Genomic DNA, 21327 nt, shown 5'->3' with positions numbered 1-21327 from the left:
AATTATTGATAATCAAGAAATTGACTTAAAATAATTTTTATTGAATGACAATTAGCTTATTAATACTTGATACACATTAGAGAACTAACTTGTCAACGAGTTGCAAGAAAAACACTGACATCGTTCAGAAAACATAGCCTTAAAATGATTAAGAAAAAATTAGAAGTTACCTTCATTATCGGTGGTGAATTGTTTATTGGCGATATGAGCAGTTGGTAAAAAATTTCTTATTTGAAAATTTGAAATTTTACTCATCATCACGCGGGGAAAACAAAACTGAATAGATAGAGAAAAATTAATAACACTATACATTAATGAAATATTTTCAGCTGTTAAAAATAATTTAATACTTGCGCAGAAACACTTAACGATTGTTTTTGTACAATTTTTTTCAATTTATAAGATTTTAAAAACAATCCAAAAAAATTTTAACGCAAAGTTATGTAAAATAACCTAATTTAAAAATTTTTTTTTTTTAATCGAAAAAAAAAAAAATAGAAAGAAAAGTCGGCACAAAATCTAAATAGGGGGGTTAAATACTGTCTTAGTTGAAGTTTGTTTTGAGACAAAAAAATTGAGAATCAAAGGTTTCGGACTTCGAAAAAAAAACGTTTTTTTTTTAAATATTGAAATATTTCATAGATCCTGACATCTGCAAAATTTTTTATATTTTTTTCTGAAAACTGCATTTAAAAACAAAATTTTTTTAAAAAAAAAGGTCCCAAACGGTCAATTTTTGAAAAAGTTCTAGCATTTTAAAAAAAAAGAGCGGTTTTTTCCAAACATTCGTGATTTTTTTTGGGTTGGGTAAAAAAATCTGAAAAAATTCAGAAAAATGTCTTTGGTAGGGTAGAAAATGATAAAAAATTTTCAGCGAAATCGAAGGGGGTCGGGCCGAAACCTCGGTGATTTGGCATGGAATGCCCCACTTGGATTGTTGATTTGTCGAACTAAATCCCTTTACAGAAATCCGCCGGCGCCTTCTTTGGTTCTCGTGAATTTTCCTTTCATTATATGTTTCTGTATTTCGAATAAGCCCACCGGCCAGCCAATTTAGCATCGATAAACTTCAGAAATGCACATATTCTCCCCAATAAATTCCTTTTCAGAGATGCGAACAAATAAGATTTCTAGAACTTCAAAGAAAGGATCAGCAGCATGAAGAAGAGTTAGATGCAGCAGACAACAGGCTATTAAACGTGAAGCTCATTTCAGGGAGATATAAAATGACTTAGTCTATCCATTAGGAAGTGTTAATAATAAAGAACAGTTTCAAACTGCAAATGGACATTTATTAGAAGATATCTTATTTTATCATTTTGGGGCCGAAACTCGTTTGCCACCAGTAGAACGAATCCAAATTAATATGTCACGCAGTTTTCAAACGGTGTTTTATTAGAAGCCAGCAGGAAAAAGTTTTTTCGCTATAATTTGCGTCACCATAAAACGGGAAGAGTCTGTCGGATTGTACAACAAACTTCCGCAATGATTTCGAAAACAAGCTAGTGAAATCCTAAATGATAGGAACCTGGCAGCAAAATGAAAAAGTTTTATGATAAAAGTTGAAATTTTTTCTTTAAAATACAAGAAATTTACGAATTTTTTCCACAATAAATATACAGACTGGGAAAAATATACTCATTTATTTAGAAAACGTAATAGGAGGAAAAAGTATACGTTTGTCAGTAAGACATTGAAAATCGATTTGTTTTTGGTAGAACTGGAAGTTCAAATTAAACGGAACGTGGCAATTTTTTATGCCCACCTTTTTTTTTCTGCTTATTCCTGTGAGTTTTAGATCTTTTCATTGAGCCGTTTCCGAGATCATCGCGGAAGATTGTCGGACAAACCGATAGACCGACAGGCGATAAAAAAATGTTTCAATAAATTAATTAATTTAAAAAAACATGATTGTTCATTTATAAAAAGTAATGAGGAAGAAAAAGTATACGTTTCTCGGTTAAATATTAAGAATCTATTTATTTACGGTAGAATCACAAGTTAGAATTAAACGGGACATGGCAATTTTTCATGCCCATATCGATTGACTATACAATCCTGAAAGTTTTAATTTTTTCATCAAGTCGTTTCCGAGATCACGATTTTGCTAGCCCGTTTCCGAGATAATTACGGAAAATTTTCGGACAAACCGACAGATACTTCCTTTTTCATGGTGACGAAAAGTATCGCAAAATAGTTTATTATGTAACAAGGAAGAAAACTCGGTCTTTTCGTACAGCGTTTGATGTCTTGTTACAGAATATACTTGCAATAGAGATTCATCTGAGATTGAACGTCCAATTATGTTGCGAAATGGTTTTTTTCGGCTAAACAGTATTTAAATTTATATTACTCAATGTATGCTGAAATGCTATGTGCTAAAATTGAACCACCTCTCATATTTTCCAAAAAGCGAGTTCATTGCTGTCTTGTTTTCGCTGCACGTGACATTTAACGGAAACTTTATTTTAATCTTCACATACTTATATTATGATAATCTTTTTTTTCTTTATATTACGTGAGGCTGTACTTTTTGATTACAGCTTGTCTACCCGAATTAGTCATAGGTGCAATGAAGCATCACGGGCAACCTCAAATGATCAATATAATGTGGAAAACATTAATCTTGATTTCGTTGTTATTGGACGGAAATTTTGGTCGCTAATTTCTTCCCATATTTGATATTTCTTCAGAAAATTAGAATCACGAGTGAACAATACCGTTTTACAAGAATACCAGACCCAAACGTCACAAAAAAGTATGACATCAATTTTGATTGTAACATCGGTTCAAAAATGCATTCGACGTAGTTCTACGACTGAATCAGGTAGATGAGCTGTACTAGAATCAACCACGCGCACTGATATTTAATCTTTAGAAAGATAGAAGAGAGTAACAAAATTCTCAACTAATGCATACATTTATTTAATTCCTCAAACATTACCTTATCATCAATAAGTTTGTTTACTTTCCTTACGATTTGGTAAAATTTTGACCACAAGAAGAATTTAGCGTCCGAAATCGCAATGTCGTAAGAAGAGAAGCGAGACTAATATTTTCGGCATGATATTGATAATGTGAAATTACTTATGATACTTCATTTCACCTACGGCTAAACCAGTGGGCTAAACCGAATAGACAAATCATATAGTAATGTTCGTCAATGCCTTGGGCTTCCGGCTAATTTATTTTAGGTCCGAAACAAAATGCGAGTTCGATTCTCTACGAATTACGTGACAATCATTCTCAATCTTTCAAATCGGCTACATCACCAATCACTGTCACATACTTCGTATAGAATGGAGATGGACCGCATTTTGTTTTGGTCCGAAAACAAGTTAGCTACAAGCCTAATGTATATACATAGTCTGACGATTCGTTACATTATCAGCCTTCAAATTGATACGACTCTTTAGTACAGTGAAGTAGGCTGCAACTGTGAATATCGGCATCTTTCTTTCAATCAGCCACCAATCGGCTCGCGAAGAAAATATATTAGTAAACTAACTAGTAGGCTTAAAACGCACACCTGATCAATCAGCGCGCGATTGAAATCGCAAATCCATGCGAGTTTTAACTTAACACAAACCTTTTCATATTGAATACACGCACATAGGATATGAAAAAGTTTACGTTCGAATGAAATCGTAATCTACCAAAATATGTGAAATAAAGTTTGATAGTATTAAATGGATTGCTAAACTGAAAAGTAGATTAATAATAGAGCAATGGAGACTTACCCAACTTCACTCTCGTTCTATCTATCGTCAGAGCATCTCGGAATATTTTATCAGACTCTTCTGGCGATAGGTGCAAACAGAGGCTCAGAATTCTTCTTAACGTATTAGCGTCAACGGAAGGGGTCTCACTTGGGTTACAAATCTGAAGAAGGATTCATTAACGTGTAATTAATTTCGATTATTTCTAGGAACACATATTTTATTTGTAACCACTTTAGTGTAACGAAAAGTATCGGCTTTGAGAAATAAAATGATTTCGGCTAGTTTAGAGATATTTGAATGTTTCGTGGTTTCTAGAAACGAAAATATGGGGTTGTAGAGAAATAGCGGTCTGTTAATCTGTCGATTTGTCGTATCGCCCACCAAACGGACTCGATTATTTTCGAAACGGTTGTAATTAGAAATTTGAAAATTTAAGGCTATACGTAGTGACTATCAACGACGGAATTTGGCCGGATCCGAATATTCATGTCACGGATAATAATTTTCAGCGGCTTGATGATACAAGATACCGGGCAAGCGTGTTCACCATCTCTCTTACTTCGAAAGCTAGTTTTATCATTTCCTCAATAGTATCCGCCTTCGCTATAACTAAAACTGTGAACACGTATTCCTCTAGGTTGATCTTGTCGCAGTGATCCTGAAATTAATAGAATCGAATCAATAGGTATGATCATATTTTTACATGGCTAACAAGTTGCAGCTTTATGGATAGATTGGTTGTTGCCTTGTGTATTAATTTTATATACTAACCCAATCGTGTATGTGAAACAGTTGTCGAGTCGCCGGGTCCTTCTCATCCACTCTTAGGATCTTGGCAAATTTGTAAAGATCGACGATCTCGTCCAGGCGTTCAGTTTTACTTTTAACCAACGTCTCTTCTATATTTCCTTGCAATAATCTGACGAGTTATAAATAGAAATTAATTTTCATCCCATCTAAACTACTGCACATATGAATATGCTGTATATGTGAATGTATTCGTAATTCGTTGAACGATATGCGATAGTAATAGTTATATGATAGTGATAGTCGCATACAGGTACGTAGGGTTTCGTGTTTCTTCACTTCAAAGGTGAAACTTCAAGGCTCTTGTCAGAGCTAAGGATGTCGACTGAATGCGGATTCCAAGGAGATTTATTATTTTCATACGTGTGCACACATTTTGAACACTAGGGCATGTCGATTTTGAAAATTTTCGCATTTTCGCTTTACCTTAAGGTTATGCAGCAGTCCTACCCTTACCGGCCGAGCAAGATCACCCTTTTTCTACCCATATTAAATAAAAAGTCGAACGGAGAGGTTTCAAATTTCGACGGAGCTTCACTCTTTCGTACAGGAATTCAGGAAAGTTACTCATATCCTGAAAATAGTCAAAAAAATTTGTGGTTTTTTGACACGTGTTACCTACTGTTTCCCACATTTAAGGGGTTAAAAGGTGCATAGTTGAGATATTTTCGTCCATTTCAGAAAGAATGAGGAGAAAAAAGAGCCATCGTGAGAATGTTTTCATGCAATATTGATGTCGCTAAATGAAAACTCGGAATTAGAATAATTTCGTAAATAAAAAATGCTTTCACGTCGTGCTGAGGGGATCTACCAACCAAGTAACACTCGGCCATTTCCTACCTGATCGTGACAGCATCTTTCATCTACGAAATTATTGTAATTAGTTCTAAACAACGAAGATTGAGTCCCATAGAAGCGTACGGCCTGCAGGCTAATTGAAGCAAGAAAAGTTGGGGTGCTCGGACGAGCTATTCCACCAACAGCTAGGTGTCGCTAGTGGCGCCTTTGCTTGTGTGGGTCACGTACAGCGCTCTGTACTAATGCCTACAGTGTCGGTGTGTTGGCTCCGACCGGCGAATTGGCGTGATCGTGCTAACTCTCTACTGTCGACCGACGGTAGAGCCATCTTACGGATTTACGAGTCGCAGAAAGTTTTGCTTCAAGCGGCCCATAAGCCGTACGCTTCTATGTGACTCGATCTTCGTTTTTCTAGACTAGCGATCTCAATATTGAATGATAACAGTCTAAGGATGGCTCATTTTACTCCTCATTCTTTCCGAAATTACACAAAGCATCTCAACTACGTACGTTTTGGCCTCTGAAATGCGGAAAATGTGGGAATAGTAACGAGTGTCGAAAAACCACACATTTTTCGATTCGACGATTTGACGATTTTTGGGATATGAGTAACTCTCCTGAATTCAGCTAGGAAAGAGCGATGTACCGTCGACATTTGGAACCTTTCCGTTCGTTTGATTAATTATTTAATACAGGAGGAAACAGAGTGAGTTTGCTCGGTCGGTAAGGGTGGGAGTACTACATAATCTTAATGTACAGTCAGTATTGTCATAACAACGTATTTGTTGCACACGTAGTGTCACATCTTCATCTTCAACCGCTGCTGAACACCAGCGATATGCCACTGTAAGGTGGATAAAGATTCACGGTAGTTTAGATGGTTAGAGCGTTTCAGGATTGGTCCGTGCGACTCTCACGTGGTTCAAGTCAGAGCCACAGGTCAACCGCGGAATTCCCTAGTCGTGCGGTCATTGTTGGTGCGACAATGATACGACAATGTTGCGGTAATGACTACCCGGCTCGGAAACTTAGCGGTCGACGTGTGGCTCTGGCTTGAACTACGTGACAGTTGTGCCAGGATATCCTGGAACGAACCTACAATCCAAACTATCACGAATCTCTATCCATTTCAACATTGGTTTATTGCTGGTGTTCAGCAACGAATAAATGACCCTGTAGACTAGATTCAATGAGATTAGAATTATTGCAGTATCGAGAAGAAACTTTCAATAAAAATTTGTTACAATCCTTCGACTCGTGTGAATTTCTATGCTTGAAAAACAAATTCACCGAGCTGATCAAAAGATCAAAATAAAAATTCATCTGTTAATTCTAACTGACTCGAAGCAGAAATAGAAATAAACATTTAGACTCTGAGGTTTTTAAATTTCCTATATAACATGTTATATATAGTTCATTTCAACTCACCCAAGTTTATAACGAAGCTTGTGTGCCTCGATAATGGTGGACACGTGTTTTAAGTTTAATTGATGCGCCTTACTGATAATTCGACAATCGTCGTACGTGTAGTCTGAAACTGGGATTTGTAACGCCCTGGGGAACGAAAAATAACGTCGATATACATTATTTTTTCTCACTCTTTTTTTGTTTCTACGTTTTATTAGCGACTTTGGGAACGTGCTTCGCTGCTGCAACAAAATAGTTAATTACCTGGCCATTAGACGTCTGACGTTGTTTGCGTATAGCTTTGGATCAGATTTCTCAGCTTCACTTGGCTTGTAAACTGGAAGAAATTCGATTTCACAGCTACTGTTTAGTTGCGTTAGTGTCAGCCACAGTAGTTTCAATCTAAAACAACCCAAAAATATAGTTAATTGCTTTCCGACCGAACTCACCATTTATTTGTGCTGAAAGAAATGTAGTAACAATTCCCGGAACGTGTTGATAAAATTCTTATCAACTGATCGAAGTTAACAATTACCATAGAAGTACAGTATATAATCACATCAATTTAGAACCTACAGTTTTATGTTAAGGAATTTGGTGCAAACATTTCAATTTCTCTGAATTTTTGTACGGACCAAAATCTGAATTTCCACCATATTTTGTAACTCTATTCTTTTTTTCACAAGAGATTTTTTGAATAATTTGAGAACTCGGAAAATGTTAATTGTCATTGAAATGTGTGCATGTTGAGAGTAAGATTTGCAAGAGAACAACAACTTTTTGACCGAATTTAAACAGTGGGTCAAACAAATAAATTTTTAAGTGAATGAGTAGTATAGACATGAGAGTTGAAAATCAAAAAATGGCGGCGTGCCGGCTCCCTCCCGCCACCCTCCCGGGCAGCCGGTATGTTACGCCCACTATAGCAAGCCTTTCCCAATGACGTCACCAGTATAATCGCCATTTTAATTTAGCCGGATGAGCAGCCATTTTGATTTTTGCTTAGCCGGATGAGAAGCCATTTTGATTTAGCCGGATGAACGGCCATTTTGATTTTTCATCGTCCGACAGTTTGATAATATGATTTTCGCTATGATGTCACCAGTATAATCGCTCGATTTTGCCGTCTGACGAGCAGCCATTCTGACAGCGGCCATTTTGATTTTTTCCTAGTTTTGCCGTGTGACGAGCTGCCATTTTGATGGCGGCCATTTTGATTTTTTATGACATCACCAGTATAATCGACCGATTTTGCCGTCTGACGAGCAGCCATCCAGACAGCGGCCATTTTGATTTTTGCTCAGCTGGATGAGCAGCCATTTTGATTTTTTATCGTCGGACAGTTTGATAATGTGATTTATTTCTTGGTCGGATGAATAGCCATTTTGATTTTTCGCCGTTACCCGTAAACTTTCGCGCTAATAGTTTGCCCCAGGCGAAAAATAATATTTTTCACGTACTTCGAATACATTCTTTGACGTTAATCGACCGGATGGTGACATCGCAATTAAATAGACAGGGAATGCTGATGACGATCCGTAAACTTTCACGCTAATAGTTTACCCCCAGAGCGAAAAATAATATTTTCCATGTACTTCAAATACACTCTTTTGTGTTAATTGACCGGATGGCGATGCTACAATTAGATAGGCTGGGGAAGTTCGCTACAATTAGATAGATCGGGGGTTATTGTAGCTATATATATATTTCGAATTACAGTTGCACTTAATTTTAAGTAAAGCTGGGGAAGTTCGCTACAATTAGATAGATCGGGGGATGTTGATGACGATTCGTAAACTTTCGCGCTAATAGTTTCCCTCCCAGTGCGAAAAATAATATTTTCGACACGCCATTATGATTTTTCACCGTTACCCGTAAACTTCCGCCATCTGTATAAAAAGGGCTGGCACGTGAAACTTGCACATCAGTGAGTCTATAATTCTTGTGAGACGAACGCACTAAAATCATCATGATACGTAATAACCAGTTTACCGGCGAAGAAATAATTATAGGACTCAGCGACGCGACTTCGGAGTTTTCGCTCCAAGATCTTCGGCAACTCGTTGAATGTGTCCGGAGAGCTCGCGCGCAACCGCACAGACGGCACCTGGTATATGTTCAGGACATAACATTAATCCTGCATTTTCAAAAATGGGGAAATGAGGTGATCGCGATCCTTTCGGACATCGAACCAGATGACGGTGGAAGCGAAGCCGATTGGATCGAGTGTCGTCAGATCAACAAGGAATAAGATACGTCCCGATGTATGATTGCGCGCCGGAAAACGTTGAACGACTGCAGCAGTGTTTGCCCTTAGGGCGAAAATAATATTTTCACCATACTTCAAATACATTCCTTTGTGCTAATCGACCGGGTGGCGACACCGCAATTAGATAGGCTGGGAATGTTGATGGCGATCCGTAAACTTTTACGCTAATAGTTTACCCCCAGGCTTATTTCCCACTCGATGGGGTGAGTGGTATATAAACGTAGGCCTATTCCGATGATGGCGCTGTTCTCATCGTCTCTTCGCGTCGTGAACTGCTCTTACTAGTAAAAAACAAGAAGCCGATTGAAACGCGATAGATCTAACAAAAGTTAACCACGTCGGCCGTCTGGAGAATCCGCCAACCAAGAAGATGTCGGAACTTGAAATTGGAGCGGCGTACAACATCACGGGCTTACGGCTGGTCAAAACGAAATTTGGGGTACGTGTTCTGGCGACGATCGATGAGGATTACAACGTCTTCTTACCACCGAGAATCGCAAGGGCCCTGCAAGAAGATTCAAATCAGCTGGCTGAAATGTGCAACATGGCTGGGCAAAATCGCCTGCAAATGAAATATCTTGGTGGGGAATTCAACAAGCTCGAATTTTCATGCAGTTATGTGCCATAAATAAGCTATGCGATCCCCAACCACCACCTCTACAAAAATTCATCCGCGAGGGGATGAAAGCAGGCGTGCTGGAGATCGAACTTTCGCCAACCGGATCCGAACGGGAGTTGTAACGAATCTCGGAAATATCAACCGGTACCAGCCTCTCGCTGCGGGGCTTTCGACATTCTTTGAGCTGCCCAAGGACGTTCAGCGGAAGAGGGCGGTGGTGAACGTGAAAAACAAAGATGATTATTGTGAATATTTACGTTTGACGCCTCTGGTGATCCGCCATCATGCGGAAACGATTTAGACTAGATTTGAAAATGTGAATTCATATACTTAACATTTATTTATTTATTTACTCATTTATTTATTTATTTATTATCAATAGATTGAGAAATTATTCATTTTTATTCGTTTACCGCGAGAAAAGTTTTCGGAAAACGAAAAAAAGTTTTCAGAAAATGGAAAGTTTTCAGAAAATGGAGAAAAATTTTCGGAAAACTTTTTTTCGTTTTCCGAAAACTTTTCTCGCGGTAAACGAATAAAAATGAATAATTTCTCAATCTATTGATAATAAATAAATAAATAAATGAGTAAATAAATAAATAAATGTTAAGTATATGAATTCACATTTTCAAATCTAGTCTAAATCGTTTCCGCATGATGGCGGATCACCAGAGGCGTCAAACGTAAATATTCACAATAATCATCTTTGTTTTTCACGTTCACCACCGCCCTCTTCCGCTGAACGTCCTTGGGCAGCTCAAAGAATGTCGAAAGCCCCGCAGCGAGAGGCTGGTACCGGTTGATATTTCCGAGATTCGTTACAACTCCCGTTCGGATCCGGTTGGCGAAAGTTCGATCTCCAGCACGCCTGCTTTCATCCCCTCGCGGATGAATTTTTGTAGAGGTGGTGGTTGGGGATCGCATAGCTTATTTATGGCACATAACTGCATGAAAATTCGAGCTTGTTGAATTCCCCACCAAGATATTTCATTTGCAGGCGATTTTGCCCAGCCATGTTGCACATTTCAGCCAGCTGATTTGAATCTTCTTGCAGGGCCCTTGCGATTCTCGGTGGTAGGAAGACGTTGTAATCCTCATCGATCGTCGCCAGAACACGTACCCCAAATTTCGTTTTGACCAGCCGTAAGCCCGTGATGTTGTACGCCGCTCCAATTTCAAGTTCCGACATCTTCTTGGTTGGCGGATTCTCCAGACGGCCGACGTGGTTAACTTTTGTTAGATCTATCGCGTTTCAATCGGCTTCTTGTTTTTTACTAGTAAGAGCAGTTCACGACGCGAAGAGACGATGAGAACAGCGCCATCATCGGAATAGGCCTACGTTTATATACCACTCACCCCATCGAGTGGGAAATAAGCCTGGGGGTAAACTATTAGCGTAAAAGTTTACGGATCGCCATCAACATTCCCAGCCTATCTAATTGCGGTGTCGCCACCCGGTCGATTAGCACAAAGGAATGTATTTGAAGTATGGTGAAAATATTATTTTCGCCCTAAGGGCAAACACTGTTGCAGTCGTTCAACGTTTTCCGGCGCGCAATCATACATCGGGACGTATCTTATTCCTTGTTGATCTGACGACACTCGATCCAATCGGCTTCGCTTCCACCGTCATCTGGTTCGATGTCCGAAAGGATCGCGATCACCTCATTTCCCCATTTTTGAAAATGCAGGATTAATGTTATGTCCTGAACATATACCAGGTGCCGTCTGTGCGGTTGCGCGCGAGCTCTCCGGACACATTCAACGAGTTGCCGAAGATCTTGGAGCGAAAACTCCGAAGTCGCGTCGCTGAGGCCTATAATTATTTCTTCGCCGGTAAACTGGTTATTACGTATCATGATGATTTTAGTGCGTTCGTCTCACAAGAATTATAGACTCACTGATGTGCAAGTTTCACGTGCCAGCCCTTTTTATAGAGATGGCGGAAGTTTACGGGTAACGGTGAAAAATCAAAATGGCGTGTCGAAAATATTATTTTTCGCCCTGGGAGGGAAACTATTAGCGCGAAAGTTTACGAATCGTCATCAACATTCCCCGATCTACCTAATTGTAGCGAACTTCCCCAGCTTTACTTAAAATTAAGTGCAACTGTAATTTGAAATATATGTATATATAACTACAATAACCCCCGATCTATCTAATTGTAGCGAACTTCCCCAGCCTATCTAATTGTAGCATCGCCATCCGGTCAATTAACACAAAAGAGTGTATTCGAAGTACATGGAAAATATTATTTTTCGCTCTGGGAGTAAACGATTAGCGTGAAAGTTTACGGATCGTCATCAGCATTCCCTGTCTATTTAATTGCGATGTCACCATCCGGTCGATTAACGTAAAAGAATGTATTCGAAGTACGTGGAAAATATTATTTTTCGCCTGGGGCAAACTATTAGCGCGAAAGTTTACGGGTAACGGCGAAAAATCAAAATGGCTATTCATCCGACCAAGAAATAACTCACATTATCAAACTGTCTGACGATAAAAATCAAAATGGCTGCTGATCCGACTGAGCAAAATTCAAAATGGTCGCCGTCAGACGGTAAAATCGGTCGATTATGCTGATGACGTCATAGCGAAAATCACATTATCAAACTGTCTGACGATGAAAAATCAAAATGGCCGTTCATCCGGCTAAATCAAAATGGATTCTCATCCGGCTAAGCAAAAATCAAAATGGCTGCTCATCCGGCTAAATTAAAATGGCGATTATACTGGTGACGTCATTGGGAAGGGCTTGCTATAGTGGGGGTAACATACCGGCTGCCCGGGAGGGTGGTGGGAGGGAGCCGGCACGCCGCCATTTTTTGATTTTGCACTCTCATATCTATACTATTGGGATGTCTCATCACGTGTTTGATTTATTTGAATTTTCCGAACAAACCCTTTCTTACCATCATCAGTCATATTCTACCACCAGCAAATCCACCTTCGACCACACCGAGAATTCTTCTTGAAGGGATCTGCTCGGTAATTGCAACTTTTCTAGTTTATCAGCGTAACCAACTTCGTAAAAACGTTACCAACATGCGATTCTTAATAGGTGAGAAGTTATGGTTGACTGTCACATGTGATCTAGCCAATTTTAGGGAATTTGCTCGTGTCAACGAAGATTAGTTTCAGGCTGCGAGCACGGATGTCAGCTAATCAAAATTAGGCAAGTTAAATCGCTCGCACTTTAAGCAGGTCCTTCCAAGAACTCTCGGTGTAACCTATGTAAGTATGTCGGAATAAAGCTGTATTTCGTTGGGGTTACGCTGTTTTCTGCAATTGTTTCATTAACGGTTTCAAGTTATCTGTTCAGAGTTAATTTATTGTGAGCTGAGTTATACGCGGAATTGGGCATTATGCAATGAACACCAAACGTAGTCAAAGTCACGGAACTAGATGTCGAGAGTTGATAAACAAGATAGGTAACGATTGAGGCAAGTTGATATGAGAGAGCAGTCTTGTCCGAGTAGTGAGACAGATCGGTCGTGCTCCTCAGACTGTTAATTCGTTAGAATTCTCTGATAAATATTGAAGACCGACAGAACGATGTGACAAGTATAACTTACGCTCCAGGTCCTTCCCAAGTCCAAGTAACAGTGTCTAATTTATTTGGGTACCGGATGCAGACCGGTTGAATCGGTACGCCCGGGTAAAAGGCTCCTGATTTGAAGGTGATGAGGCAAGATCGATTTGTACATGTTCCTTCCGGAAATATCATCACCTGTTATGTGTCCCAAAAAATTATTTAAATTAAAACATGCAACATACAATTTCTGATAATTAAAAATCGGGCAAAATCTTAGGAATTGATTTCATTATTGCTTTTAGATCATATTTTAAGTAGGAATCGCCATAGAAATTAGGATAGATGCACGGTATCTTCTTCAATGGTTTGATGTACACATGGGGGCAGTGATTCTGAGTCGGCTAATTTTTTGGACAAGTCTGTTACGTTGGCAATATACATATTCGACTCACTGGTGAAACATTTTCGTAGTTATTGACCTGGCCAGTAGGATCGTTGTTATCTAAGAAGTCGGTTTGTTTCCCGTGTAGTTTCCTCGTATATATGTATATTAGGGTATTCCAGACAAAATTTTTTTTTTTTTTGTTGAATCTCTCACATTAAAAATCAAACTGGTTTTATGAAATAAGAAGCCTTGACGAAGGAGGGCCCGGAGAAAAAATGCGAAGTGGTGTCTCACTCGACCATAGGCATTAACACCGATGAGACACCTTTTAAATTTTATTATCACCATCCCCCTTTCGGTGGTTGAAATATGACATGATATTCAGCTGTTTTAGCATGTGATACACAAATTCCCGCGGTGGGAAGTGAGGGGGAAAAATAATTTTTTTTCTTAATTTTACTCTCGAAACATTATTTTTCAATAGTCTATTCCCTATACTACCTTGTGATTTTATTCAATTTGCTATGAAATTTTACCTCGCGAAAGGGGGTTTTGGTCAGTTAAGTCTAGCAGGTGTCTCAGAGTATGATTTCTGGTCGACTGAGACACTTTTTAATATTTTTCGTCAGAGCCCCCTTTCGACAACGCTTCTTATAATACATAAAAGCACTCATTTTTTGTATGAAAACGATAAAAAAAAATTTTTTAGCGCACCCTACTATATACAGATATAAGGTTCTAAATCTTCTAGATCGCAACGACTCTGGTGGTCATAACAGCAACTGAATAAACTTGCTTCACCAAAGACTACACCCCCCTCTCCAAAAAAGTGCCCGAGTTTCCAAACCTGTATGTAAGATCGTGGCCTGCAATGCCACTGTCGACCGGCCGCTACGGGCTGGATCTGCATGGCCGACCTAACCAACTTATTCAAAAAAACTAGTCACAGAATCACTGAGACACAATTTGTGTACATGTACGGAAGAAAAACTTGTTCGGTTTATATGCGCAACGGTAATTATATGGATAGTACTTTTTTTAGAGTAATAATAATTTTCATCACGATTCTCAACAAGTTCAAAGAACATTTGTCAGTGTAAGTTCAATATACTAATAACTGATTCTCGCTATAATTCCTGTCATTCTATCTAAAAAAAGTGCTAACCATATAATTATCGTCGCACATGTACATCGAAAAGTTTTTTTTTTCAATGTGTAAACTGAGTTCAAGACAGATTCGCATTGATTTACAGGTTTCAATAAATTTTGAATGTTTAAATGTCAGAGAGCTTACGGGTTTAGAAAATTCATAAAAACGAAGTTTCAAAACATTCTGTGATACTTCACAGAAGTTCGAAATAATTCACAGGCTTTGAAAATGTTTGCTCACGAATTCTATGATAGTGTTTGAACTAACTTAGTAAGAATTCATAAGCTTTGAAAAAATTTTTCAGGATAAAACTGCCTCTGTTTAAAAGGCTGCGAGGAATTTCGCGTACTATACCAAAATTTTTTATTACATTTGTAAAGGCGAAATGGTTGAAACGTGTAGAATTCAGAAAATCTCATACTAAATTAAGAGAGATGTAATTACCCAAAAGTCGAAGATGTAAATAGCAAAAGAATGGATTTTTTTCATTTCAAATGAAATCGTGCGATAACCAAAAATGGACATTTACTCATTGACAATTTCGCTCTTCTTGCGTTACAATATATTTCATCTAATGTTCACTGCGTCGGTGCTATAAAGAATACTATTTTTTTATTTAGTTTCTAATAATTCACATTTTTAACTACCTGAGGCCAATCTTCCTTGGACGTCGCGCGTTCGATGATCTCCTTAATGGTATTCTGCCGTGAATTTGGATCTTCTCTCCAGACGTAGACGGGCTGGGTGTAATTGATGAGCTCTAGTATTAAGTATTGAAGTATTAGTTATAATTCTCTGCACAATTGGACTTTAGTCCAAAAAATCGTACAGTGAACTATTTTTTATCTATTTTTGTTCCGTGGTGATGCAGTAAATTTATTGTGTGATGTATTTATCGTATCCGTTAAATACAACGATACTTGACAATTTGAACCGACAACGCCGTCTGTAGACAAACCACAGAAACAACACACGCCTAGATGCGCATACTGTGACACATTTTTTTCGGAAAATTTTCTTTCTGCGTAGTAGCAAGCTCATAAACCTTTCAATTCACGCCGGAACGCTCAGCATCCTACCTTGTTTTGCAACCTTTTATTTATTTAACTACTTTATTAGTAACAACTGCCAAGGTTTTTGGTTCCACATGATCCCTGAAATATTTTCAAGTTAAAGAAAAATATAATAATTATTTATTTATTTATTGAAAAAATAACACGAGTAAACAAATGCTTGAAATTCCTACTTTTCCACGAAAAACCATATTTCGCTAATCTACCACGAAACTCCGAATGCCAAGCTTCATGTTACGTCCATGGACGTCGTTTATTCCCGAGCGGTAAGTAACAAACGGGTTCGCCTTCGCCTTCACATCCGGGGACAACCAGAACTTGGGATAGGATTGAATAACCGTTCGGATGCTTGAGCTATCAACTGTATATTTGTTTGAAGAATTTGTGGAATATCGGTAAGAAAAGTTATCCGTAAGGTTATTGAGTGTTGAAATAGACTTAAGCGTGTCGAACGTTGGAACAGGAATGATACTGAGGCACGGTCTTACATACAGGTCTTGCGACTCTGAGTTTCGACGTGGGCCTCTTAACGTGTCAAGCCGCTAGCGTCGCTGCGATCGAGGGATGCCCGGTGCGACAAGGATGACGATAGTCGCGCTCGCGCGTCACATGGGCGTGGAATCAGTCGTCAAAGGCTTAGTCAAACATTGTAGGTTATGTTGATGCATCCCTCGATCGCAGCTCCATCTGGATTTTTCTTCAACAGAGGAGCCACTCTCTACCATTGGAATTCTATTGAGTCGCAAGACCTGTATGTAAGACCGTGTACTGAGGTAAAGAGCAGGAGTAGACGAAAGGTGCGCAAATGGTGGGGAATAGAATTAGCAGAGTTGGCAAAAAGCAAGTGGTGTGAGCCAGAATGGAAGTAGGAATGGAAATAGGAATAGGAATACGATGATCAGGTTACTGTAATAGGATCGTAGGAGAGTGACGAGATGGGGGTGACATGTGGCGATACGCCGGACGTAACACACTAACTCAATACACTCCAACAAATTTTAGAGAATCCTCTCAAACTATTTTTTTTTGTTGTTTTTGTTCGTCCGCCATATTGAATCCGACATTTCGAATTTTCGAAATTCGAGTTCAGATTCATAATCAGTGACCCCAAAACCATGGTACATGAAGTTTCATCTAAATTAAATAAATTTTTGAATTTACGTCCACCATATTGGATCCGCTGTTTTGAATTTTAGAATCTTGGATTCAGATTGGTAATCAACGACCTCAAAATCTTATCAGTGCAAAATTTCAAGTGAATCGGATTTAAGGAAAAATATGTGCATGAAAGGGTTATCCTATATATCGAATTTAATTCTTATTATTTGATTAGAATACTATATAATAATTATTCTGGGCTTACCTACAATGTATATCTTATAATTTCGGGTACTTATGTCTGCCACGTGTAACAACGTGTGTTGTTTTACTGGTATGACAAAAAATAACGAAAAATTAGAAAATTTTTGCGAAATGAGTATAATGCAAACTCTTCTTTCATAGTATATCAAATAGTAGTATACTTATGTCATAGCTGATCATTTATGAAGGATTATAAACAAACGTGATGGAATTATTGAAGAAACACCGGTAACAATTTCTCACAACTTTGCGTATTTTTTTTTTTTTTCACTAAAAATGAGTCTTATTGGTTGATCGTCGTATTGAATATTTTATACTTAACCCCCATGATTACGGTAAGCTAAAACATCTGTGGGCAAATAATCGTGTAAAATTTTGAAAATTATAGACTAAAATTTATGAAATTTTGCACAACGTGTACGGGTAGGGATTGCATCGAACAATATGTGAGAGAAAGCCGTGTCACATTCCCATTATCAGTTAACAGCTGTAACTTTCATCTTTTTCTGATAAGCTGGTTCAATCGTGTAGTCATAGAATTAAGGTAATGTAGTACTCCTTCCTGTACCGACCGAACAAACTCACCCTTTTTCTACCTATATTAAATAAACAAACGAACGTAAAGGTTTCAAATTTCGACGATTTCCTGCATTTCAGAAGACAGAAGTGCATAACTGAGATACTTTGCGCAATTCTGGGAAAAATGAGAATGATTTACTTTTGATGATTTTCGGGATATGAGTAACTTTCTTGAATTTCGCTACGAAAGAGGGATGGATTGTTGAAATTCGAACCCTTTCTGTGGTTTGTTTATTTAATATAAGAAGAAAAACAGTGAATTTGCTCGGTCGGTAAAGGTAAGAGTACAACATGACCTTAATCACTTGGAAGGTATAATGTATTACGGCTACTGAAGACAAATATTAAAAATAACAAAATTACCATTACTCCAGTTGTTCGGTAATTCCCCGTATGTGTATAATATATGATTGTTGCATTCTTAGTGGTAATAAGTGACGCAATTAATTTGTCACTTGTACCTTCATATGATTATCATTAAATTATTACAATGTTTAATGATGTCATTTGGAGTCTAATACAGATGTAATTTAGTAATACAAAAGCTTTATCTAAAAATATGAACGAATTCCGTGGAATAATTATCAGTAAAATTTCCGTACGCACCACAAAATTGATTTCTTTATATTTTTGGTAGTTCGGGGGGCATGCTTAGTTATGAATGCCCTTCATATAGCTGTACAGATATTTGGTTTACTTGGCAGATATCCATCTGTGAAACTTTTTTCTCTTCTCCGTCGGATTTCTTGGATCAAATTTTTCTCGGAAAACATTCAATCGTGGAATAAATCAAATTCTTATCAAAACAGTGGCGGTCTTATCATAACCATGAATTTCATTCACCTTTTTTGCTCGTCTACAACTTTGCGAAAAATGCGCTCCGGGATATTAGATTTCGGAAATAGTAATCAGGTTTTCCTGCGCTGTGGGTTGAAGATATTTATAACTTCAAGATGATTACGTAATTCGATATACGTCAATACGGAGATGCGTCAAAAATGCAGCAAGCTTTGTCGTCAGAGCACAAAAGTCGTGTCGATAGTTGGTGCAATTCCGCATTTAACGTATAAGAGATTCCCATTGTTTTTCGTCACTTATTCTTCTAATAACAATTCCGTACGACAAATATATCTGAAAGTATTCGTGAAGCAATACTTCTTATTTTGAAAGAAAAGTGAAAATATGATGCTATCAGCAGGATTCATTATTGATTTGACTGAACAAATGTTTGCGAATACGGTAAATTAGACGCAGAATCATCAGAAGGACTATCTACAATTTTTTTTTTCGTTGATCCCTCATTGATTTTAACAAAAAATAACAGAATACGTCATAGAAGTATATTATAGTCACTGCGCGGATAATCAAATCGAAATTGAGCTAATGGCCATGATTTAATTCCTTTGCATAATGATCAGCATTTATAAACCATGATTTTGTATAACTCTCTTAAAAATACCATGTGGCTGTTCGAAAATTAAGTAAAAGGCTGGAGTAAAAAATGTAAGAAACTCGTCGTTTCTCGCTTATGCCCGAATGCACGCGATCTTCACAGATTATAATCGCAATTCAATAAGAGCTGAATAAAATTGTACGTAAGTGAACATAAATGCAACCGCGGATGACAATTTCCATGTGATTTTATACCATAGCCAATGAACAACAATAAAAAGTCGCCATTCACGCGCACAGCGTTAAAGTCATGTAGGTGTCCTACCTTTACCGACCGAGCAAATTCACCGTTTTTCTTTCTATATTTAATAAACAAACGAACGGAAAGGTTTCGAATTTTGCCGGTGCATTGCTTTTTTGTAATCCCGAAAATTGTAAAAAAAAACACACATTTGTTTTTCCATCACCAATCTGGGTGAATCAAAATTACATAACAACGTGTGCACAGGTGCATTTAATTTTCTTACGCCGTAAGTCTGGTCCTTGTATTGTTTCAAACTTTACTTTCGTCCGTTTTTTGATAACTATACACCGTGCTCATTGGGATTTTGTATCTACCAATTTTTGTACGCTGGTAGTCTGACGATTAAGAAAATCACAAGCAGTAAGGCAATCGCTAGACCAACGACGTGTCGGCAGATACGGGGAACCAAATTTGTTCAAATTTCAGCAAGCATGGCGCCTTAGAAAATTGACAAAAAGCGGGTGTGACAAACGTTGAAGACTGTACGGGACCAGACTTACGGCGTGGAAAGATTTTGATGCACCTGTGCATAAATGGAAGTGTGTTTTTTATTTAAACCATATTGGTACTGGTTGTATTGAATCATAAGCTGAAAATAGTATAGTTTATCACGATTTTCTGACATATTTAATTTGTTCCAATTGGTTTTTAAAATATTTCATTCTTTCAAATTGAATAACTGCTGCAATATTTTTTTCGATCTATGGCCTACGTTATTTGATTGATTTTACAGTTGTAAGAGAAAAATTGGCAAGCTTCTACAGCCATTTGTTCTTGCAAGTACAGTGCAACCTCCGAATAAGACCGGGCTCGGGCGGTTAGGGGAATATAATTCCGAGAAATGAGTTACCCCCACCCGCGGTCCGAATTCGCCACAAAAAATTCTCGGCTCAACCTCCAAATAAGTCCGCTCGCTCACTCGACGAATTTCACGTGCAAAGTCTATAGACCCCTTGCGTGACATACATGCATGCTATTTGTGTGTGTGAAACCTGTATATATATACGCCTGTCAGCCTGTCAAATTCTGTTTCAACTGTAATTCTGCATTATGCACAATGTATGCGCTATAGACTGCATTATGTATTATAAATTGTATTTCTCATTAATAATAAAATAACTGTTCTCTATAACAAAAAGAATTGTCCTCTACTTTAAAATTTCAAATGCTCAAGTACATACGCAGAAAGATATTATTTGATATTAAAGAATGATATTATTTTTTGACAAAAATTGCTGAATATTTTACTTTGTGTTACCTATTTTAAGATAATTACATTTTTTTATTAATATATCTAAATTTTGAAAAAAGTATAAATATTAATAGGTGTTAACAACAGATTAATTCGTACTATACTATTATTCAAAGCATAAATTGAGATCAAAACACAATTTCCACGGGCGGACTTATTCAGAGGTTCGCCCCCGATTCTGCAATGTGCGACGATGCGCGACGATACGTGAATAAGTGGGGGCAACTCTCGAGCGAAGATTAGGGGAAGCGGACTTATTTGGAGAGGGCTTATTCAGAGGTTGCACTGTACATTCGTGGGTGAAAATCATGTTTCAATACGGAATGTGCATTATGGTTTAACTATTATGAATAATATATTTGTATTGAACTTATGACTCGTTTCACAATTAGATACGCGGCTTTAAAGTACTTTTTTCATATACATGTTTTTTAGCTTTTTATTCATATCTTGTGCCAACAGTCTGAGACTTTGATACGAGGAAACGTTGGATTGTTCCACGTGCGGCGGATGGGTCAAGCCAAGAATTCTAGGGAATTTAGTATAACTCCCAAAAAATCTAAGCAAATTGTAACTGAAGTTATTTAAATTCAATTCAATTGAAACAATATGCCTTTAACACAGTAATAGTATATTTTGCAAGATCTGCTTGGTAAGTTCGATTTTATAAGGC

General features: G+C 37.8%; 1 protein-coding gene across 3 annotated transcripts in view; it reads right to left on the bottom strand.

Moving 5' to 3' along the window:
- Positions 1 to 21327, bottom strand: part of LOC124298713 (lysophosphatidylcholine acyltransferase) — a 114952-nt gene that overhangs the window by 3820 nt on the left and 89805 nt on the right. For all 3 annotated transcript variants that reach the window (XM_046751085.1, XM_046751086.1, XM_046751087.1), the window contains exons 4-10: positions 15340 to 15452; positions 13198 to 13352; positions 6999 to 7136; positions 6756 to 6881; positions 4494 to 4641; positions 4282 to 4380; positions 3741 to 3882 (exon numbers count right to left, since the gene is read on the bottom strand). In XM_046751085.1, coding sequence (XP_046607041.1) covers positions 3741 to 3882; positions 4282 to 4380; positions 4494 to 4641; positions 6756 to 6881; positions 6999 to 7136; positions 13198 to 13352; positions 15340 to 15452 — 921 coding nt within the window. The remainder of the gene's footprint in view (positions 1 to 3740; positions 3883 to 4281; positions 4381 to 4493; positions 4642 to 6755; positions 6882 to 6998; positions 7137 to 13197; positions 13353 to 15339; positions 15453 to 21327) is intronic.

The sequence above is a fragment of the Neodiprion virginianus genome, chromosome 2 (genome assembly GCF_021901495.1).
Source record: "Neodiprion virginianus isolate iyNeoVirg1 chromosome 2, iyNeoVirg1.1, whole genome shotgun sequence".
In the NCBI taxonomy this organism is placed as follows: domain Eukaryota; kingdom Metazoa; phylum Arthropoda; class Insecta; order Hymenoptera; family Diprionidae; genus Neodiprion; species Neodiprion virginianus.
The sequence above is the reverse complement of the archived record's forward strand: the minus strand, read 5'-3'. Positions and strand labels throughout refer to the sequence as shown.